Source organism: Hyperolius riggenbachi, chromosome 8, assembly GCF_040937935.1.
Source record: "Hyperolius riggenbachi isolate aHypRig1 chromosome 8, aHypRig1.pri, whole genome shotgun sequence".
Classification (NCBI taxonomy): domain Eukaryota; kingdom Metazoa; phylum Chordata; class Amphibia; order Anura; family Hyperoliidae; genus Hyperolius; species Hyperolius riggenbachi.
In genome coordinates this window covers 198,717,802-198,742,275 of record NC_090653.1, presented here as the reverse complement: position 1 = coordinate 198,742,275, position 24,474 = coordinate 198,717,802, and the positions used below count along the sequence as shown (strand labels likewise).

The 24,474-nt window shown below is 45.8% G+C and overlaps 1 protein-coding gene across 1 annotated transcript in view; it reads right to left on the bottom strand.

Annotated features, from left to right (window-relative positions):
- MPP1 (MAGUK p55 scaffold protein 1) overlaps positions 1-24,474 on the bottom strand; it is a 96,916-nt gene that overhangs the window by 20,911 nt on the left and 51,531 nt on the right. The window contains exons 7-8 of the mRNA XM_068248096.1: positions 4,200-4,303; positions 4,027-4,107 (exon numbers count right to left, since the gene is read on the bottom strand). Of these exons, the coding sequence (XP_068104197.1) occupies positions 4,027-4,107; positions 4,200-4,303 (185 nt within the window). The remainder of the gene's footprint in view (positions 1-4,026; positions 4,108-4,199; positions 4,304-24,474) is intronic.

The following is a 24,474-nucleotide window of genomic DNA, read 5'->3' as shown; positions in this document are numbered from 1 at the left end:
CCACGTCAATATCATCACAGCTGAAATCAAAGGACAGGAGTGCATTGATGGACAGCTGGATAGGTGAGATCACAAGTGTTTAGTTATTGTAGCTGGTGGGGAGGAAGGAGTTAGTTTAATGTAGCGTAGTGTTACAGGAGGGGCAGCAGGGGTTAGTTAGTGTAGTGTAGTATCTGGTGGGGGAAGCGGGGATTAGTGTAATGTAATGTAGTGTAGTGTAGTTTAGTGCGTTGTAAGGTTACTGGTGGGGCATCAAACTTTAGTGTAGGGCACTTAGTCTACTGGTGGGGGCTGCAGGAGTTGGTGTAGCTGTGCCCTGAAGCTTAGTTATTGTAGCTGAAGGGGCAGCTTGGGGGGGGGGGGGGGGGGAGGGCCTACAAGATGCCCCTGCACCATGGACACACAAAGGTTTAGGCATATTATTTTGCCCTGGTTTTTGACCTCGAAACATGAGTGCGTCTTATGGTCCAAAAAATACGGTACTTCTTATTTGTATATGTTTACATGTACCTTAAATTTTATGATTTTTGCGATCGTGGTCCTTTAACGTCAGTTGTGTGCAAACTATTTGAGGGGTTACTAAGAGATACTATACAAGAATTCATAGCAGAAAATCTTATTTCTCAGCATCAGCATGGGTTTACTAATGACAGGTGCCTGGCTCTTCTACTGACCACATATGCTATTGCTCCGTTGTTATTGCCCGATGAAGCGGGATCAAGCCTGCGAAACGAGTTGCATTGTCCCCCGGAATATGAAAATAATCTTGTTGTATTTGACAAACACATTGGCAATTGTTGGGTCTGCTTGGAGGAGGCAAGTCCACCACTACATGCTCATGTTTTAAACTTTTTAGATTCTTCTATCCTTTTGACGCCTCTTTATCCATACTATGCTAATCCAGTCCTGTTTGACTAACATGCTCAGCTTTTATGATATAGTGAACGCTACTGTGGTGATTAGGAATGCTGTAGCTGTGATATACTTGAACTTTGTAAAGGCTTTTGACACTGTTCCCCATAAAAGTCTGGTGCAGAAGTTGAGGATGCAAGGACTGGGGAAGAGTCTGTGTGTATGGATAGTGAACTGGCTAATGGTCTGAAAACAAAGAGTTGTGGTCAATGGATCATATTCAAAATGAGTGACCGTTAGCAGTGAGGTCCCACAGGGGTCAGTACTGGGCCCAGTGGTCTTCAATTTATTTATTAATGACATAGTAGATGAAGTAGAAAGCAATGTTGCTATTTTGGCAGATGATACAAAATTGTGCAGAATCATCAACACCCAGGATAGTGACATATTACAACAGGATCTGGATAGGATGGTTACATGGGCACATAAATGGTAGATGAAAATCAATGTTAAAAAATATAAAGTCAAGCATTTTGGTAGTACCAATGGTCTAGCAGCATACAAAATAAACAGGACACAGATGGGGTTATCAAACTTGGAGAAGGACTGAGGAGTGCTCATCGACAATAAGTAAAATAATCGTATTCAATGCCAAGCTGCTGCAGCTAAAGCAAATAAAATTATGGGATGCATTAAAAGGGAAATAAAAACTCAGGATGCTAGCATAATATTGTTCCTGTTTAACTCTCTAGTAATGCCGCACATGGAATATGAAATTCAGTTCTGGGCACCGCTTTGCAGGAAAGATATTGCAGTTTTAGAACGGGTACAGAGACAAGCAACAAAATTGATTAAAGGGATGGAAGGTCTCACTTACCAAGAAAGGTTAGATAAACTGGGCCTATTTAGTCTGGACAAAAGACACCTTAGAGAATGGATAATTAACATGTATAAATACATCAGAGGGTAAAATAAAAGCTTGGCGGATGAGCTTTTTGTCCCTAGGCTGTTACAAAGAACTTGGGACATGATCTGCGCATGGAGAAAAACCGTTTTAGCTCTACAATGCAGATTAGAGGTTTGTGAAATGCTTGTTTTCAGGTGTGTGATTCAGATGCTACTGCAGAAAGAGAGATCAGCAGGACTGCCCGTAAACTGGTATTATTAAAAGGAAATAAATATGGCAACCTCCATATCCCTCTTAGTTCAGGTTTCCTTTAACCTCCTTAGCGGTAACCCCGAGCTGAGCTCGGGGTAAGCCGCCGCGGAGGATATCTCAGCCCCTGGTGTGGCGATTTTAGTTCTGCAAAGTGCTGTACGCGCAGCTAGCACTTTGCTAGCTGCGCGTCCAACTCGATCGCCGCCGCTCTGCGGCGATCGTCCACACGCAGCGGCAGAAGAGGGCCCCCCCGCCAGAGCCCTGCGCAGCCCGGACCAATCAGTCCCGGGCAGCGCAAAGGGCTGGATCGGATGGGTCTGACGTCAGGACGTCGGCTGACGTCCATGACGTCATTCCGATTGTAGCCATGGCGACAGGAGAAGCCAAACAGGAGGTCGCGTTCTATATGCAATCTCCTGTTTACTTTTGTTGCCGGCGGCGATCGGACTAGAGGGACACATGCGCCCTCTAGTGGTGTTTTATGTAGCTACCACTCAGGTAGCTACATGAAACAAAAACAAAAAATTGAACCGCCAAGGAGGTTAAGCATGGCTGACTATGCCCATTTATTTTTATGAAGGAAAAGTGAGCATGCATCCTTGCTGCACCTGTGTCTCCTACACGGGAGGACCTGCCCAAGCGGGACAAGTGAAAGTTCTGCTGCCAACCCCTAGGGAGTGCAAAAGCTGGGAAAAGCTGGGCGACTAGGCAGGCTGCAGCTCCATAGATTTTAAACTGACTTCAAGCTCAAATCGATTGAAAATCTGTGTACAGTGTATGGGTAGCTAACAGATCCTTATTTGATCAGATCTGATCAGAATGTAAAAGAAAGCAAAAACACAATCGAGAGCCCCAATAGTGCACTATTGATGATAAAGGAATGCCAAGGTAGCAGCAATAAGAAATATACTCACAAGTTTGGGTTGCCGGGTTCAGGCAACCACTTAAAGCACTTATGGGGATATTAGGCCTGTCCCCACTCAGGCTAAAAAGTCGCTCTCTGTAGTAGGAAAGAAGGGGTGTTCACCCATCCACCAGGTGGATAACAATAGTTGCAATGGAAACAGAGGCGCCAGCAGAGTAAAAATTGATCATAGGTAAAAACAGATAAAAGTGGGGGGCATGGATAGACTTACCTCCCCAAAACCAAACACAACCACTATGTATGGTTTAAACAAGATTGAATGCGTACTCCAGAACAAATGCCTGATCTGATCAGAGAGGGATCTATATGATTGTTGACCTTGTGGCCATTAGTCTATGGCTACCATTAGACCGACTTTTCTGCTGACATCTAATGTAATATTCAGCAGTGCATGGCAAAACCACCCAAGTAAGCCATCAATGTCAGATATCAATATTTTACCTAATGAAAAGTACAGCTGAATTGGATTAACCCCCTTGGCGTTATGATTCTTTCTAGATTTTAGGGTCTAAAAGCAGTGCAATTTTTTTCCACCCTTTCAGACCCTAAAACCTGGAAAAAATCAACTGCAGCAGTTTTACAATCACTCACCTCCCTGGCTCCAGTGTTGCAGTTATGCCTCCATTCTCCGGGTGGCGCTGCAACTCTAAAGTGAAATTGCCGGCTGTCGTCATGACGACAGCTGGCGATCTCACCAGGAGGAAGCAGAGCCCGGGAGAAGAAGAAGAAGAATGGCAGCCGACATCGGGATCCCTGGGAGGTATGTACAATTGTCCGCTACACCGCTATACTCTGCACACAGCCTCCGGTGGCTACCCCGAGCAGAGGTCGGGATTACCGGTCTTAGCTGCGGTTTTCCGCCCCCATCCTACCTGGGGATTACCTCCAAGGAGGTTAAATTAAAAAAAGGGTAGACAGAGAATTTGATATATAGTACTTTAAAATAGGACTGCAGTCGAGAACTTTAGGTGATAAAGCAATGGAGGAAACGCAGAAGAGTGAAGTTGTATCGTGCACATAATTGACTAAATACTACGAAACATTTTTTAGCACTATATAAACTTATGTTTACAATAGGACTATTACTGACCAATCAGCACCAGAGTCTTCCTTTTGAAGGCTGGGAGAGGCACCACTTCCTCATAGGATACCACATCAAGCTGGTCAAATACTGTTGACAGAATAGAAGACTTGCTTATTTACATTTCTGCTATAAAATGCACAGCCACAAAAGCAAGCTGAAGATTTATACTGAATACTTACTAGAGCTGTGTTTTGCAAGATACTTGTCTTTGCATTTCTTCTTCTTACTAAAGGGGCTGCAGCTCTGAGGTATTTGTTTGCTGGTATTTGAACTTGCAACTCGCCTGAAAGAAATCAAACGCATTCAATAAAAAAAAAAAAAAAAAAAATCAAAAAAACGAAATCAAACACAGCACAAAAGTTTAACACTTACATTAATGGCTACATAGCCGCTTTGCACCGTGGGTGTGCTGAAACACATGCACGGCAATGGAATAGTTTCCACTGCGTGCATGTTGTGCGGAGAGGTGCAGAGCGATCAGAGAATCTGCACCACGCTGCAGATTCTCACACGGCCGCATCTGCCCGCAGCTGCGTCCCATCTCTACAATTGACTTTTGCATCGGGAGATGCGGAAGTGACGCGAGCGCCAGCGGAAGTGATGCATAGCTGCATCACATCACTTTGGCCAATGGAAAAGGGCCCTTAGGTCTTGTTCACATTATACACCGCCAGCGCTGTTGCAAGCGCTGAGCGATTTATTGAGCGATTTTGAAAGCGATTTTCTAAGTGCTTTCAGAGCTATATTCGCTTAGAAAAGTGCTTTTCCAAATGCTTTTGTGTAGCTTTTTTTTTCCACTTCCTGACGACAGTCAAGAAGTTAACTCTTTGCCCTGGAAATGTATAAATACAATGTATTTATTCATTAAAAGCGCTTGGAAAATCGCTTTTTCAAGCGCTTAGTGATTTCCCTATACTTTCTATTGATTCACAAACGCTCTGAAAATGATGCAGGAGCCACTTTTGTGATTGGATAGAAAAGAAAGCTCATCGCTTATGTAAGAACACTTACATAAGCTAACATTGCACACGCGCTTTTAAGGCAATTTTTTACATCACCAGTGCTTAAAAATAAGCGAAAACGCTTATAATGTGAACAAGCCCTAAGCCTGTAACCCACTAGGAGTGCTTTTCTGAGCGCTATGTGATTTGGAAAGCTCTCGCTAATGTAATGCTATGGGTTTGATCCCACTTGAGCGATGTGATTTTATAACCCCCCCCCCCCCCTTCCCCCCATAGCATTGCATTAGCAAGAGCTTTTTCAAATCACTAGCACTTAGAAAAGGCTGCTAGTGGGTTTGAGCCCTTATGCTGGGAATACACCGTGAGTTTTTTTGCAGATGGATGGCTCGATAGAAAATTTACGACAAGTTTGATCTGATTTATATCGTTTTTCTGATCAATTTTCTCATAGAAGTGAATGGAAATCTATCAAAAAAATGATCTACATATTGAAGGGAAAGTAAATCTTCCAAAAAAAACATTGTGTATTGCCAGCATTAGGCATTTTAAACTGAGCATGTGAATAAAGAATGATATTCATCCATGGTGATTCTATTGGACATTTAGGGGTTGGTGGAACCGCAAATGACTAAGAGCTCCTGCTATAATTGACATAATAGTGTTTGCGGCTTGCGGACTAAAAATTGCTGAAAAGCCAAGTTTAACCCTTTTCTTCCAACTTTAAAACTTTTCTATACTGTAGACTGGTCCTTTAATTTAATGGTGGCTTGAATCGTCAATGCATAGTATGAAAATGATTAAAATCCATATTTCAAACTCATGTAAAGCAATTTGTTTTGAACCATAAAAAACAAATCCCTCTGAAGAGAGCAGTTTCTACATTTTTTAAAGCATCATGATTCAGGTGCCTTCATAGTACGGCCAGCCCTGCCTTTGAAAAACTATGGTCAGTTAAAGGGGAAAAGAAAACCTTCTTAACCCACAACCAAATATTTTTTCATGGTACATACTTCCATTAAGAATATTATTTAGGATTATTAGCAAATGGACCCCTCGACCAAGGCAGAAGGAGTTTCGATGGCAGTGAAGAGGGTGTGTGTTGACGTGATGACATGAGGGCAGACCCTGCCGTAGCTCCGCTCCTGGTCCTCTCTTACATGCAGCTGATTGTTTGGCGTGGGTCTGGGGAACCGAGATGCGGTGGACCTGCAAAGTAGTCTGACCGCTACAGAGTGACCCCGAGTGAGCCTGGTAAGGGCAAAACAGCCTGAAGAGAAGTGACTGGCGGCAAACGGACCGGAGCTTCCGCACGGCGCGACCACATGAGCCAGCAGTGAAGCTGGGTAACAGAAGTTGGGCGTAAGCACAGCGGTGGTCCAGGATTGCTTTGCCTGTCGGATGCCTGGCGATCTGAGGGTGGATCCAGACAGAGGACGCGGACTGATTGGCAAGTGGACGGGTGGTGCCCGGGAGAGGAGGCAGTGGAGAGCGGAGGAAGACTACAGAGAAGGGGCAAGGACCGGTGACGGGGGTATGTGCAGGCAGTGGGGCTGCTCAACGGAGAGGTGAGAAAACCAGACTTATTGCCATATTGCTATAGAGCCTAAGCGAGGTGTGAGAGGAGAGGGGGGAGCCTGAACAGACTCTACAGAATAGCAACGGTAGGCTGTGCCTGAGAAATGACAGGGTGCAATAGCTAGAAAGAGGAGGCTGATGAGAGCCTCAACTCCTCTCAGAGGTCAGCTAAAGATTTCTTCCCAAAAACTGGAAAGCAGACCGAGAAGCCACAGACAGCCCCACATAATGCTGAACCCCAGGAAGCCCCACACAAGAAAAAGGGAAACCTGGAAGCTATCTGGCAATATTTGAAAAACTTGCCAACTAAGCAAGACCTCACGGATCAGACTGAAAAAATTGTGGTAGCCACTAAAGCTGAAATTGAATCAATCCGAGATGCCTTGCATATAACAAATGGTAGAGTGGATAAGCTTGAGTCAAAAATAACATAATTACAAGCTATGACTGTGAAAATGGGGCAAGAGAGAGACAAAAGAAACTTACTATTGCAGGATGCTGTGATATCCAGTTGAAGATTTGCAAAACAGATCCAGATGGAAAAATATTAGAGTTAGATGCCTACCAGAATCATGTCTTCCAGAGGAACTACAGGTTGCACTTACCGCCTCATTTAATGAACTGCTAAAAAGACCCCCAGAGCACTTAATAAGGTTTGAGGGATGCCATAGAGCCCTGAGGCAGTCGCCGAAGGACGAGGAACCACCAAGAGATGTAATCTGCCGACTGCATCACTTTCACGAGAAGGAGGCAATAATGGAAGCTGCTAGTTGATAGGAGAATATTCTATGTGATTCACACCGAATCCAACTCTTTCAGGGTCTAGCCCAGGCATGGGCAAACTTGGCCCTCCAGCTGTTAAGGAACTACAAGTCCCACAATGCATTGCAGGAATCTGACAGCCACAGTCATGACTCATAAAGGCAAATGCATTGTGGGACTTGTAGTTCCGTATCTAGCCCCTAGTACACTACAACAGAGGAGGACACTACGTCCACTGTTGCAAGTCCTGCAAAAAGAAGGCATGCAATATAGATGGGGTTCCAGTTCAGTCTTATAGTGAGGAAGAATCAACGATCATTTTCTTTGAGACACCCAAGAGACCTCCCGGATTTTTTCACTTTTTTAGCTATTGCACCGGTAGAGACCCCAGATTGGGACCCGGACTCAGATATAACACAAAGGCCACAAGGTCGTAATTGAATAGAGATATGGCCAGGACAGAGATAAATTAATTATTAATCGCATTGGAAAAAGAGTTGATTCTTGGGTGCATGTGAAACTACAAAATAACTTTATTAAATCACACCATATTCATACAAAAAATATATATAAAAATACTAACTTCCTACATCAAATCACTATACTATACTATACATATATAAGTATAGTGATTTGATGTAGGAAGTTAGTATTTTTATATATATATTTTTTGTATGAATATGGTGTGATTTAATAAAGTTATTTTGTAGTTTCACATGCACCCAAGAGTAAACTCTTTTTCCAATGCGATTAATATTTATTTCGTTGGTGCATGTGATGGTTTATAAATGTATATATTACTGTTGGAGATACTAATTTATGATCCTATAGGACCCCGGGTTGCCACATTTAAGCTATTCTTTCATGTTAAATTAATTATATAACTGTGTTTCCCACTTTTTTTTTGTTACTTTCCTCTAGAAGGAGCGGTATGTTCCGGTACAGCTAACATATAGTCGTGTGTGGCCCTGGGTAAATGCATGAAAACGTTGTTTTGTAATCTTTTGATGTTATGGCCCAAGAGGTTTTAAGCCGCATCTACACGCGTAGGACAGATCTCCGCACCGCGGAGAAAATGATGTAACGATAGAAAATGATGTAATGATGTTTTGCACTAGGCCGTTTAAAAGGTATAAACGTTTACTTTCTTACATCTAAGATAAAATATAGAATCTTGGGCTGAAGATGGGCGCTGATTGAATATCTGTGTGATAACGAAATTCTTCAGGAAGGGTGTTTTTTTTTTCTTTTAGGAATTTGGAAGGAAGCAAGTTGATTGACAACAATAATATTAAATTGAACCTTAACTGAGAGGGATATGGATGTTTCCTTTTAAACAATACCAGTTGCTTGGCACTCCTGATGATCTCTTTTGATACATTACCTGTCCGCGGCGGGCGCTTGTCCCTACGCTGCTCCGGGCGCATTCCCCTCTCCATACACGCACGCTCTACGTGGTTTCCTAGTAAGGGCACGCGTGTGACGTCACACACGCACGCACGCCTTTACTAGGAAACCACGTGGGGCATTCGCGTATGGAGGAAGGAGTGTGCCTGGAGTAGCGGAGGGACAAGCGCAGGCCGCGGACAGGTAAAGTATCCTTTACACGGAGCACCGGGGGGACATTTACATTAGGGGGCACAGTGTCGATTTCAGCATGAAATTGATCGAGAATCGGCCTGTGGTGTATTGGCAGCTGACAGCGCTCTTTCTTATCAGATTCGATGAGAGATTTGTCTCTTGGTTGAATCTGCTCATACATCGCTAGATGTATGGCTACCTTTAAAAGTTCATCATTCAATGAATATCAAATAGATCTGCCTGCCCCAGCATAGCGTGGATGTGGCTTGTTTATCTAAGCAGGACAGGGCAGAGAGCTTCTAATCTTGCACCCGTCGCCCTTTATGCTGGGCGAACATGGCGTCGAGGGGAGGATTATCAATCGAGCCTTATGGCTCGATTGATAATATCCGACGTGTCCGATCACCGCGGGGATCGGACACGTCGCGGACAATAGCAGCGAATCGAGCGGGTGATAAGAAGCACCGGTGGGGACGAGCGGGGATCGATCCGGCGGCTAATCGGCCACTGGATCGACCCGTGTATGCCCAGCAATAGTGACTCTCCACTCCTAGCACTGCATATGATCTGATATAGTGCCAGTGGTAGTAAAAGAAGAAAAAAAAAACATTTATTTGTATCATTACTAACTCCCTTCTGCCTATTGAAGGGGATCAGGAAAAGAAATCAAATGTTGATAGTGTTTCTTTAACCATTTTTGCCACTGGGATGAGCCCCACGTCCACAGCGGCAGCAGCTACAGCCGCAGGGACGCGCTAGTCACATCCCTGCAGTTTGGGGTGCTGTGCAGGCAATTATGTGGGCAAATGCCTGCGATCTCGATGTTGCCGGTGACCGGGGGGGGGGGGGGGGGGGTAATTGGCTGCAGTGGACAAAAGTCCCCTGGCTAACTCTGCAGTCCGAGGGGGGAGCACGGAGGGCAGCCAGGGGAGAGGAAGGAAGAGGTCGGGCTGCCCTCCCCGCGGCTTCCCCCTCCATTATGGGGGGCACCTATCTAATCTAACCTATACTGGGGGGCAGCTGCCTAATCTAACCTATACTGGGGGGCAGCTACCTATCTAACCTATACTGGGGGGCACCTACCAAATCAAACCTATACTGGAGGGGCGGCTACCTATATAACCTATACTGGGGGGGCACCTACCTATCTAACCTATACTGGGGGCAGCTACCTATCTAACCGATACTGGGGGGGGGGGGGGCAGCTACCTATCTAACCTATACTGCGGGGCACCTACCTAATCTAACCTGTATTGGGGGCACCTACCTAGCTAGCCTCTACTGGCGGCAAATATACTGGCTACCTATATTGGAGGCACCTACCTCTCTAACCTGTGCAGGGGCAACTATTCTGGCTACTTATATTAGCCCACTCCTTACTGATACAGTTGCATTACAGTAAGCCCTGCCCATGTGATGACATGGCCACACCCATTTTTTGGCATAGCGCACTTCGCTTTTTTTGGGGGGGGGGGGGGGGGATGTCAGTAAATTATCCGCACTGGGTGTCAAATACCCTAGCTACGCCACTGATCGGTCTTGTATGTGTGATGATTTGCTCAGCTGCCTGTGCAGACAGGCAGCCCTTTGACCATTGTGTAAGTTTGCATGCTGCAGGACTCTGGAAAGAAGAGTTTCTGTCAGTTTTGCAGCTTGTGCTTGCAGAGGAATTTGCATACGTTGTCATGCAAATTGCCTGGCCACATTCATTGGAGACGTGTACTATAAGTACTATGTCTTTCCCACAATGCTTTGCTGGTCATTTCCCTTCCATGCTCAGTTCCTGATGGACACTGCTGGAGTGTCAGCCATTGCTATCTAGTATAGTTAATTCCTGGGGGTTGCTTTAGGCTCCCCTTCTAGCCCAGTCAGGTTGTATTATCTGTATTGCCTGTTCTGTCTTGTCTTGCCTGTTTGCCGTTGTCCTGTCCCTATGGTGGTTGACAGGAAATGGTTCTGATCTATGTTCTTGGAGTATAGCTGGTGCAGCGGTTGCTACCAGCTATCTCTTCTGTTCTGTCTTCTGGGATCGCGCTAGCTACTTTGTGCTAGCGCTGGGGATCCTTCTGTTCTGTCTCCTGGGATCGCGCTAGCTACTTTGTGCGAGCGCTGGGGATCCTTCTGTTCTGTCTTGTCGGTCGCGATTGCGCTGTCACCAGCGGCGGTTGATAGCGAATCGTTCTGTCTTGCTGAGATCGCACTAGCCGCTAGCGTTAGCGGCTGTGGATCTTTCTGATCTGTGTTCCTGCTTGGATCACACTTGCTCTGGCGGAAGAGCGGTGGATCCTTCCTGCCTAGTTCTTGTTTTTCGTGTGTCTGTCTTGTCCGCTGCGCTTGCTACAGGCTCGGTAAGGTAACCGTTAAGCAAACGCTCGCGTCCCCTGTTTCATGTTTGTCTGTTTATGGTTAGTTAGGCGTGCTTGTCTCTATTGTGCTTATCACGTGGAGATCGCGCATAACCGCGTGCACTGTTGCGAATGAGTGCGGTGTTCGCGGTTAGCTAGCGGTTGTTATTTTCCGTATCTCCTTATTGTATTTGCTGTGCCTTTGCTACCCTCGTATTCTATTCTGTTCTGCCTTGTGTCACGTCTCGCGATCGCACCTCTCGCGATCGCGTTCCTATTTCGTATCTGCTGTTGTGTGTGCGCGGTCGCGGAGTGGCGACTGGATTGGCGCACACACATACAACCTATCCCTTTTGCTCAATCTCATTCGCAATCGCCTCTCTTGCGATTGCGTTCTGCGCTTCGTACAATTCCTGTCTGGCACTTGTGGAGGTACAGAGGATTGGTTCCTCTGCACTCCCCAGCGCCATCTGCCGACAGGAATTTCCCTCTACAGGTGCGTAGCACCTTTTGCTGGGTGCCTGCAAATATACGCTTGTGGAGGATTTCCGCCGTGTCAGCGCACGCGTTGTGCGCTGATCACGGGGAAAGTTCCACAATCGTGACAGAATGACCAGCCCAACCCAAAACCCCAGTGTAGACGGAATTTCCGATTTGTACGATTTTGTCGAATATGGCTCTTGTACCTTTAAGAGATTTAAAAAACTTGAACCTGAATCAGCAGACGAATTTTTGTCTGAGTGTACGAAACTGTTAGCGAACCCTGAATTCCAATGCACCCCAGTGTCTACCTGGGCCCCCCAAATGGTCTTCATTCTGTTGGGGGGTGAAATGTCAATGTGGGCTTATGATGTGTTAGATCATACCACCCTGAGTCAAAGACCCCTGGAATTCTTGGCCTTTTTAATTCACAATTGGCTGAGATTACCTCAATTACCATACCCCCTTAATGAGTTGTTGTCAGCAGCTCAATCAGCTGTTCCATCTACTCTTTCATCCACAAAGCAGCCATCCAAAGCCTCTAATGCTACGTACACACATGCGACAACGATCGTTCGTTGAGGACGACGAACGAACTTTTAATTGACGAAAGAACGACCGAAGTAAAGTTAGTTGTAAAAAGTGTGTAACGATCACATCGTTAGAACGAACGTTACATCACGTAAAAGCACTTAATGCGCCTGCGCATAAAATTGTAAAGTTCCTTGGAGAAAAAGTGAAATACGCATGTCCAGCCTGGTACGAACGATCGTTTCCAACGATGTACCACTTTTGCTAACGATCGTCGGTGGTAAAAATCCGCCAAGACAGAACTTTGTTTTGTAGCGATTTGCCTCGTTCGTCGTTTGCCTTAATAGTCGTTGGTTCGTTTTTTGTAACGATCGTCGTTGGTAAAGATCGGGGAACGATCGTTACAAACGACTATAGTCGCATGTGTGTACGCACCTTAAGTCTAAACGTAAAAGATCTAGGAAGGCTTCCCAGCGGAAAGATCCGTTGCCCCTAGCAACCACAAATAAAGAGGTTATTTCTGTCAAGTCTGAAATGGGCAAAACCATGCAGTATGATAATGATGTTTATAATGCATCTGCTGATCAGTTTCCAGGTTTTTTGCCCCAATCCAAAGCTTATGTGGATCCTGCTATAGGTAGGATCGCACACTACATTAAAGGCAGCCATACACTGGTCGATGTGCCATCAGATCGACCAGCTGACAGATCCCTATCTGATCGAATCTGATCAGAGAGGGATCGTATGGCTGCCTTTCCTGCAAACAGATTGTGAATCGATTTCAACCTGAAACCGATCACAATCTGTTGTGGTGGTGCTGCCGCCGCTCCCCCCGCCGGTATACATTACCTGAGGCTGGCTCCCGGGCGTGATGTCCCCGTCATGTGGCACCTCCGGCTCCGGCATCCGCATAGAACTTAAGCTATCACACCAGTGACAGCGGAAGTTCAAATAGAGCGCCCTCTAGTTGTACTTCCGCTGTCACTGGCATGACAGCGGAAGTTATACGAGGATGCCAGAGGTGCCATGACGGGAGCAGTGACGGACGGGATGCCCGGGAGCCAGCCTCAGGTAATGTATACCTGATCGGATCGGCCGCCGCTAGCGACGCGCTCCCTACCCGCGGGCGATCGAGGGTAATTTCCCGCACGGCGCGATCGACGGACCGATCCGATTTCGGGAGGAAATCGGATCGGCGGGTGCGTGTTGCGCGAACGATTGGCAGCAGATTCGATCCCAGTGATCGAATCTGCTGTCGAAACTGCCGCAAATCGGGCCAGTGTATGGCCACCTTAAAGCAGTTAAAAAATCTGTTCTTGTTCCTGAACTCCACCCCTATGGAGATTATTTGGATACTGGCCTGTTTGAACCCCCATTTGCTTCCTGGGATATTGGGGCCTTGCTGGAAGAATTCGATTTTGATTGGAAAGCCTTTTGTGATTTTTACATCGCAAAAAGCGAAGATGTCTTGAATGCTTGTCTCGATTCTATGTACCTTCTGATTGATTCCGATGAATGTGACAAGGATGATGTGGATCTGGTGATCTATGTATGGCAAACGATTTTGGATGAGTTGCACACACACCAACCAATTGATTCCAATAAAGAGACATCGTTGTCGGATGATTGTTCCTGCCTTTCTGGGGTAAAGCATGAGAGTCTTGACTTTGTGCAATCTGAAATGAATGACAGTGTGCAGTTTGAATCTGTGCGATCTGATGCCTGTTTCTCGGATGTTCCTGCAGATTGTGATCGGCATGAGTCTGCCGGTTTCCTCAAGGATGTGTGGGATCCTTTGTCATTTAGAAACAGATCTTTGAGATCTTCCGTCTGTGACCCTGCTATGGGGAAAATTTCTCGACTATGCAGCGTCAAAAGTAAAATTATTATGCCTAATAAAGTTTATCCTGTTGATGTCACCATTTCTTCTGCAAATGAGTTTCTGTCTCACCCTGTTCACACCTGTGCAGGCCTGTTGCCTGATGACAGTTGCTCCAGCGTTTCGGTCCTAGATGCCTTGCAGTCTGCTCCGCAGATCGCGGAGGTTTGCGCTATAGAAGCGTCAGTTTCACAACCTAAAGTGAATTTTGATTCGCAGGTTTTGCGTTCTGATTCCTCGGATTCGACATTGTTAGCCGAATCTAAGAGTGAGACAGCGCTTCGGTTTTGCGAATCTGATGCTGAACCCTCTTTGCCTTATTCAGAGACGCTTTCTCTGAACCTGCCCTGTACCATGAATAACAATATGATGTCCAATCACACTGACATTTGTGAGTCCCTTTCTTGCTCTGAGGGAAGTTTTGACTCCACCCTGTACTCTGGATGAGTCAACATTGCCTTGTACAATATCTCCTGCCCTGCCCCTAGAGGCTCGTCTAGGTATTGCTGCTATTTTTACTTGTTTTTCTGCAGTTTTGGAGTTACAAGCTAGTTTGACTGCCACACAGAATTCTGGGTACAGTGAGAATGAAGTTAGGGAGTCAGTGTGTGTTCCAGTAAATATACCTGTACATTCCCCTCATGATGATGAGATCCAGTCTCAGGTTATGGTGGAACCATTCCTGGGACATCTGCCCTGTCCACAAAATAAAGTTCCAGTTTTGCCCTGTAACATGGATAGTTCAGAATCCTTTTTAGAAAACTTGAAAAATGATGCTCCTGAGGTCTTGTTGGATGTTCTGGAGGTCTCCGAGTTCCTCCCAAAGGGTGCAGAACTTGTAGGAGATGTCTCCTGCCCCCCAAGTTCTTCTGAGGGGTTACCCTCTTCCGTAGGCATTGCTGCCTTGCTGGCTACCTTTTCAGCTCTGATGGAGCTTCACTCATATGTAGTCAAAGATGATAGTATTGTCACAGAAATTTCTGAATTTGTATCCGAGTCTTCTTTTGGAAGTCCAGTGCCTGTGACCTGCACTCATGATGATTCTCTGTCCGGTACTGGTTTTGGTCTTGTCGTGCTGGACTCGGAGGTTGGCAGTTCCCCGACATGTCCTGAGGTTTCTCCTGTGCTGGTGTACCCCAGTGTGCTCTGTGACCCAGAAAGCCCAAGTGTGTCTTGGTTACCAGCGTACTCAGATGCTTCCTCGGTGGAGACATGCTCTGATATGGCCTGCCTGCTTGCATGCCCAGAAGTGGTCCCTGAAAGTCTTGATCTTGATGGGTGTCCTAGTAATTCTGAATCCGGAATTGTCATTGGTTCCATGGGGGTTCTTGGTAATTCTCCATGTGAGCCTGGTGATTGTTCTGCCCTCTTGGGATCTCTGTGGAGCTTCAAAAGGTTCTGGGAGATTCCGGGAGAAATTTTGCTTGGTACACTGGATAAGATCAACGGTGGCTTTTGTGTTGTAAGGGACACTTCGAACAGGTATTGTGGCAGGTTTGGTATTTTCGGACGCTCCGTGGAAGGTGGTGGGTATTGTCTGGAGGGTGTCGATGGCTTCTTCTCTGGCGTTCACAGTCCTGATGGGTGTTATACTGAGACTGGTAGTACTGATGGGCATGTTTCGGTGGCTTCTGTTTCCGATGAGGTCGGTTTCGGGTGGACTGACTCTGGAATTGGACCTTGTCGGGCTGCCCCGACCTTCATGAGTCTTCAGTTTGAGTCTGTTGCTAATAGCAGTTTTGGGGGTCGTCTGGAATTCGACCCTGGAGGGGGGGGTACTGTGATGATTTGCTCAGCTGCCTGTGCAGACAGGCAGCCCTTTGACCATTGTGTAAGTTTGCATGCTGCAGGACTCTGGAAAGAAGAGTTTCTGTCAGTTTTGCAGCTTGTGCTTGCAGAGGAATTTGCATACGTTGTCATGCAAATTGCCTGGCCACATTCATTGGAGGCGTGTACTATAAGTACTATGTCTTTCCCACAATGCTTTGCTGGTCATTTCCCTTCCATGCTCAGTTCCTGATGGACACTGCTGGAGTGTCAGCCATTGCTATCTAGTATAGTTAATTCCTGGGGGTTGCTTTAGGCTCCCCTTCTAGCCCAGTCAGGTTGTATTATCTGTATTGCCTGTTCTGTCTTGTCTTGCCTGTTTGCCGTTGTCCTGTCCCTATGGTGGTTGACAGGAAATGGTTCTGATCTATGTTCTTGGAGTATAGCTGGTGCAGCGGTTGCTACCAGCTATCTCTTCTGTTCTGTCTTCTGGGATCGCGCTAGCTACTTTGTGCTAGCGCTGGGGATCCTTCTGTTCTGTCTCCTGGGATCGCGCTAGCTACTTTGTGCGAGCGCTGGGGATCCTTCTGTTCTGTCTTGTCGGTCGCGATTGCGCTGTCACCAGCGGCGGTTGATAGCGAATCGTTCTGTCTTGCTGAGATCGCACTAGCCGCTAGCGTTAGCGGCTGTGGATCTTTCTGATCTGTGTTCCTGCTTGGATCACACTTGCTCTGGCGGAAGAGCGGTGGATCCTTCCTGCCTAGTTCTTGTTTTTCGTGTGTCTGTCTTGTCCGCTGCGCTTGCTACAGGCTCGGTGAGGTAACCGTTAAGCAAACGCTCGCGTCCCCTGTTTCATGTTTGTCTGTTTATGGTTAGTTAGGCGTGCTTGTCTCTATTGTGCTTATCACGTGGAGATCGCGCATAACCGCGTGCACTGTTGCGAATGAGTGCGGTGTTCGCGGTTAGCTAGCGGTTGTTGTTTTCCGTATCTCCTTATTGTATTTGCTGTGCCTTTGCTACCCTCGTATTCTATTCTGTTCTGCCTTGTGTCACGTCTCGCGATCGCACCTCTCGCGATCGCGTTCCTATTTCGTATCTGCTGTTGTGTGTGCGCGGTCGCGGAGTGGCGACTGGATTGGCGCACACACATACAACCTATCCCTTTTGCTCAATCTCATTCGCAATCGCCTCTCTTGCGATTGCGTTCTGCGCTTCGTACAATTCCTGTCTGGCACTTGTGGAGGTACAGAGGATTGGTTCCTCTGCACTCCCCAGCGCCATCTGCCGACAGGAATTTCCCTCTACAGGTGCGTAGCACCTTTTGCTGGGTGCCTGCAAATATACGCTTGTGGAGGATTTCCGCCGTGTCAGCGCACGCGTTGTGCGCTGATCACGGGGAAAGTTCCACAATCGTGACAGTATGCAGCACAATTGTCAAACAGCCTTTGTTATGAAACAAGTTGAAACAACTAAAAAAAGTCTTTTGCAATTGATCAAATAGCTGATAGGACTGATAAGAAGTCAATCCAACAGTTTGATTGACTTCTTACCAGTCTTCTCAGCTGTTTGAACAATAGCAAAATACTTTAAGTTGTTTCAACTTGTTTCAAAACAAAAGTTGTATGGGGCTTAGTAGACAAGTTTAGCAGATAGTTAGTTAGATAGTTGGTAGGTGTGTATGAACTTACGAGGTGAATTGCATAAAAAAAAAAAAAAAAAAAAAAAAGTTATTTACCTCATTGCAAAAGCAGACCTCAGGGCAGACGAACAGCACCTTCCTTGTCACCATCAGGTGCTTTATCAGCCTAATCCACGCTTCATTGTAGGTCCCAACCCTTACCAGAGTCGCCTTATCAGAATCGCTGCTTTAAAAATCTACCTCCTGCGCAGTTCGCATAGCCGCGGCTGCGCAGGATTACAGCCCTGCCCGTGGTCACCCTCACTCCATTTGCTCTGTTATACGTCATGTGGGCCGCTCCACATGACTAACTACACTGCCAGCCAGCCGCGTCCCCTCAGCAGAGAATACAAGCGCTGAGCGAGCGGTCAGTGCTTATATTCCTTCACGAGGGGACGCGGCTGGCTGGCAGTGTAGTTGGTCATCAGGGTGGTCAGGTGGAGCCGCCCACATGACATATACCAGAGCACACAAAGTGAGGGCGGACACGAGCAGGGCTGTAATCCTGCGCAGCCGCGGCTATGCGAGCTGCGCAGGAGGTAGATTTTTAAAGCGGCGATTCTGATAAGGCGACCCTGGGGAGGGTCGGGACCTACAATGAAGCGTGGATCAGGCTGATGAAGCACCCGATAGTGACAAGGAAGGTGTTGTTCGTCTGCCCTGAGGTCTGCTTTTGCAATGAGGTAAATAACTTTTTTTTTTTATGCAATTCACCTCGTAAGTCCTTTAAGTATGCTCTCAAGCCCCATACACACACTCAACAGCGGTCTTTTATGCTTTCACAACTTTTGTTGTGAAACAAGTTGAAACACCTAAAAAAAAATTGAACAATAGCAAAAGACTTTTTTTAGGTGTTTCAACTTGTTTCACAACAAAAGTAGTAAAAGCATAAAAGACTGCTGTTGAGCGTGTATGGGGCTTAATACTACATGGAAGGTGGTAAAATTGATCTGTGATCTCTCATTATCCAAAGACTTTTATCTCGTGTGTACTAAGCTTTAAAATAAAGTGATCCGTTACTGTAAACAGGCCCATAGAATTGTGTGAATAGTGAGTTGACATGAAGTAATCTTCAACGCAACTGACCACTCTTGAACAGGGCTACAGTGACTGCTTTATATTATCAGCACAAGTAACTGTTTTTTTTTTTTTAATGTATTTATTATTTCACTTGTGTGGACTAAGCACTGCTATTACTGTCCAATATATACACATTATTTATGATAACTTATGAGAAATAGAAAATGTTATATTTTTTCTTTTAGTTACAGATTAAATTTATTAGGAGTTGGTACATGACTCCACAACTCCAGCTACCCCAAAATTTCTCGGACTCCTCCATTCTGACTCCACAGCCTTGTACACACCTTCCGCTTGTAGACAAAGCACCAAGTAGAAATGTTATATACTGTTATTCTTAGAATGACATATACTGTACCTTTTTAATCAGAAAAGTCATGAGATATTCTCACGTTGATACCTTTTCGTTTATTTTAATTGTGATGAGAACACTTTAGAGCATACCAGTACTTAGAGGGATATGGAAGCTGCTGTGTTCTGGTCCAAGTCTCACTTTACTCATTGCATGTCTATTGCAAGTCTGAGACATTGCCAGTACCAAAATAATAATCAGCATGACAGCTGGGCGTTGACATTTTCTTTTTATTGAATGACATGAAAATAGAACCCATATCCCTGTCACCACAGGTTTGCTTTGAAGAGCACATGCACTCTGTATGTGGATATTCCATTCTAACAGGAAAAATGATTGTTTATTAACAGTAAAATCACTTCTGTCTCTTCCACCACTTCTCAGCTAATATTTTTTTTATCTAATCACAGAAGTTGGAGGGAACCTGACTTTATTCCAAAAATCCCCTTAACACTTGCATGTCTTGTAACTTAACCTTCCTGGCGGTAAGCCCGAGCTGAGCTCGGGCTATGCCGTGTAGGAGGATTTCTCAGGTCGTGCTGGGGCGATTTGCATCATTTTTTTTTTTTGCAACACGCAGCTAGCACTTTGCTAGCTGCGTGTGCATTCCGATCGCTGCCGCTCCGCACAAGATCGCCGCGCCCCCCCCCCAGACCCCGTGCGCTGCCTGGCCAATCAGTGCCAGGCAGCGCTGAGGGGTGGATCGGGACTCCCTTAGACGTCACAACGTCAGTGACGCCATGGCGACGGGGAAAGAACGGGATTTCCTGATCAAAGATCGCCGGAAGCGATCGAAGCGGGCGGGGGGATGCCGCTGTACAGCGGCTATCATGTAGCGAGCCCTAAGCTCGCTACATGATTAAAAAAATAATAATTGAAAAATAGTGCTGCGCTGCCCTCTAGCGGTTTCTAATAGACCGCCAGGAGGGTTAAAGGACCACTATCACGAAAAATTGGACAGTATAAAATACATGTAAACATATACAAATAAGAAGTATGTTTCTTATAGCGTAAAATTAGACAAATTACTTTTCTTGTATGTTGTTGTCACTTACAGTAGGTAGCAGAAATCTGACAGAACCAACAGGTTTTGGACTACTCCATCTCTCCATGGGGGATTCTCAGCAAAACGTTATCCTTTATAAAGACATTCCCTGAAAAAGGTTTATATAATGATGCTGGCCAGCTTCTCTGCTCGCTGAACACTTTTTTGGCAGTTGGACAGAGTGCTATTTATTAAAGGATACCCGAACTGAAATGTGACATAATGAGATAGACATGTGTATGTACAGTGCCTAGCACACAAATAACTAGGCTGTGTTCCTTTTTTTTCCTCTCTCTGTCTGAAAGAGTTAAATATCAGGTATGAAAGTGGCTGACTGATAAGAAATTCCCCTTTTTATCTCCTTCTTGCTCTCAGAAGCCATTTTCTGCTAGGAAAGTGTTTTATAGTTGGAATTTCTTATCAGTGAGGGTCACACTGTAGTCACTTCCTGTCTGAGTCAGAACTGAGTCAGACACTTACATACCTGATATTTAACTCTTTCAGGCAGAGAAAGAAAAAAAGGAACACAGCATAGTTATTTGTGTGATAGGCACTGTACATACACATGTCTATCTCATCATGTCACATGTCAGTTGAGGTATCCTTTAAGTACTTTTGAAAATAAACAAAACCCAGAGAATCCCCAAGAGGAGATGGGTTAGTCCAAAACCTGTTGGTTGTCAGATTTCTACTACCTACTGTAAGTGACAGCATCATGGAAGAAAAGTAATTTACAGCTCATTTTACTCTGGAAGAAACACACTTCTTATTTGTATGTGCTTACATTTTCCACTTTTTGTGATTAACCACTGAAAGAGACTCTGAAGCGAGTCTACAAGCATGTTATTACTAAAAAGCACCTTACATAGTGCTAAACCTCCGCTATCCCATGGCAAAGCTAGGGGGTCTTTACCCCCCAAATCCCCTCTGTAAATCTTGGGGGAGCGCTTCCTGAAGAGGCAGAGCTTAGCCCTGTAGCTCTGCCTCTCAGCGAGTCAATTCTCGCTGATCGCTGATAGAGAAAGTGCGTGTAGCGACTGTTGGAACCCTTCCCCAGCTGCAGCACCGTCTCTATGGTCGCGAATTCACGGTCGTCACTGACCCGCATTCCCCTGATTGGTTACGTCAGGTTGCCAGGGGCAACGACACATTGCAGCAACCTGACCTAGCTTGGAGCTAACGGCCAGGTGGGAAACCCTCATGAGAATGCTAAGGCGTTACTCCCCAAGGCCCGACCGTCAGTGTAGGTTTTGGCAGGATGATTCATTAGAGTCATCTGCCAGCGCCATCTGGAAGAGGGGAGGTGTCATGATATCGCAGCTAGTTATGATGTTGGGATAATACAGTAGTATATTTTCATTTTCCTGTCTGCTGTGTATGTATGTGTGGTCATCTGGCTTTAGGGGAAGCTGTACTTGTCTGTATGACAGTGTGGAATACATTTACCCTCAGTTCCTCTGGGAGCAGGGAGCTAATTAGAAGCCCCATTGTCCCCAATATACAAATCAGGACAGAGTCAGGGAACTTCAAAGGCTAACAAAAAACTCTGGAATTTACATATGACAGCCTGCTGGAATGTTGAGGAATCCTTAATCAATTGTCACCTGGAGTAGGGAAGTCCTTTTTGATGATCTGAATATTGGGACAGGAAAAACCTTTGAAGCTGCATATCACAGAAAGAATAGGACCAAATCTACAATCAGACTCAGTCTGGAAAGATGAAGTGTTTGAATTGCTTTGAAGTCTGCAAAGTATGACAGGAAAAACCTTGAAATTTGCATGTCACAGCTAGCCCAGATGTGACAAAGGGCTCCGCAGACCGTGATGTCACAATCTGGGAAATTGCGTTAGTTTTGGGGACGGGACATTGGGGTGGCCCCAGGGCACTAATTTTACTATATAACCCAGCCTGGGACAGTCACAGATCATCTTCTCTTGGAGGTAGCACATAGCTAGGGATGATCCCGATCGAATCGGAAACGGCGTTCTCCCGCCAACCAACGCCCAGATCTATACGCTGGTAACAGTTTTTATATCCCTTTTATTTTTGCAAACTTGTCTTGATGTGTATCCTTGTAAACTTTTATTTTGTAACTTTTTACTTTGCTTTTGTAAATCTTTTGTATATATTATTTTTTGCATCCACTTCCACTTTTTTCTTGGAATATTAAATCGTTATTTAATAAGTTTGACTTCTGTTGTACTAAACTAACACTCATAGCCTAGTAGAGGAGACTGAAGTGTAACGGTGTATAAGTCCATGCCTGCTTGTATGATTGAGCAACACTTCCGTATAAGATTGTAATTGCATTGTGTGTATGGGGCACTTCCGTGCTCGACAGCAGAGTGGGAAGTCTCGGAGTGGCTAACAGTATCGTTCGGAATGACGGTTAGTGTTTTTTCTTCACTACAGTGTAAGATTGTGTGTGTGTCGTTCCCGTATTCGGCCTAAAGCGCAAAGCTGACCCAAATATGAAAATGCGGATTGCATGCTGAGCACTCGACAGCAGAGTGGACGTGTCTAGCAACAGCTAGTGGTGGCAGTGAGAAGTGTTTGAGGGGTCACAGCCTTGTGGTAGCTCGACTAAGGCTGCTTCCCCTCTCGATCTGGTCAAACTCGCAGTCGGGAACCGTATCTGCAGGTTCCTGAGACCCCTCGTTTTGCCACAGGATAGCGGCGGTTTAGCACTATGTAAGGTGCTTTACAGTAATAACATACTTGTAGACTCACTTCAGTCTCTTTAATGACGAGCTGACTTATAAAAACATCCTGCTAGAGCCTCTTAACGGCTCCAGGACGTTTTATAAGTCAAACAGTGCTGCTGCCGCTGTGCATGTTCACCCCTTTGGGGTGAAGTGGTTAAGTACCCCTGAACTGTAAAGTACAGTATTTTTTGGACTATAAGACACTTTTTCTATCCCAAATTTGGGGGTGAAAAGTTAGTGTGTCTTATAGTACGAATGCTACATATTTTGCCTAGCGCTGCTGTCTCTCCCACCCTCCCCCAGTAATCCCTGTGGTAATGTATACCTGTGGGGGAGCCTGTGAATAGCACAGAGGCTGTGAGTAATGTAACAGGCTGTAAGCAGCGAATTGCTGGGCTCGCACACTTACAAACCACCCAGTTTCCTCTCTCACTTCACCCCACATTATCAGATATGCAGTGGGCAGGCTATGAAACCTTGCTACAGATCTTGCCCGCAGACAGAGCTCTCAGCCTCTCCTCTATGCTCGTCTGCAGGCTCGATCACCATTCAGCTCCCTCTCGTCCATTCACCTGGATACAGATCTTGTAAGCAGGATACAGATCTTGCTAACAGCCTCTGCGTTATGCTCTTACATGAGCTGCCCAGCTTCCTGTCTCCCTCCGACCGGCATTATAGCAGCGGGCACGCAATTAAAACCTGTTACATTACCCACAGCCTCTCCGCTATCCACAGGCTCCTGTGCTTGCCCCGACCTACCAGGAAGTGGAGGGCGGAGCTGCATGGCGGAGGTGAACAGCAGTGCCACAGTTGAATACCTCTCTCGTGGCTGCCGCTAACGGCTCTTCATATGTGAACTGAAGGGCTTGTTATTCGGTCCCCTGCCGCTGTTACCAAACTGACCTTCCTGCTGGATACAACAGTTAACACACACAAGCTGGAGTGCCCACCTCTTCATAACCCTGCCTGGTGGCTGCAATTGAATGGTCAAGACCTATAATTACTACTAGGACTGCGATGGCATGGCACAAAACGGATGCTAGTACGGTCAAGAATGCTGATTGTGCTAGCTATGCAATGGTTGTTTTGAAGTCCTGTCCTTGCCAGCTTTTTGGTCTTGTAATGGATCTCCATAGGTTGTAGTCCTAGATGCAGGCCACCGGAGTGTTGCACTTCAATGAGGTACTTCGATGTTGCAGTTAGATTACAACACAAACCTCCTGTTTTTGCTCCAATTTAGGGCATACCTGTAACTGGGAGAAGGGAATTACTGAGGGGGGGGGGGGGGAGGATTACAGAATTACCAAGACTGCTTGGGGTGTGTGCTCCACAAGATGCCTCTGCACCATAGATGCAACAAGTTTTATATTTTTGCCCCCTGATTTTTGTGTTCTAAATCTAGGTGCCTCAATGGTCTCAAAGCATCTTAAGTCCGAAAAATATGGTACCCCTGAACTGAGAGATATGGGAGCCGCCATAATTATTTCCTTTTAAAGAATACTAGTTGACTTACAGCACTGTTGATCTTTTTGGCTGCTGTAGTGTCTGATTTACACACCTGCAACAAGCATGCAGCAAATCTAGTCAGACTTCGGTCAGAATAATCTAATCTGCATGCTTTTTCATAGTCTATTGCTAAAAGTATTGGAGGAAGAAGCTCAACAGGACAGCCAGGCAACTTGCTCTAAAAGGAAAGAAGTTTGTTAGCCTC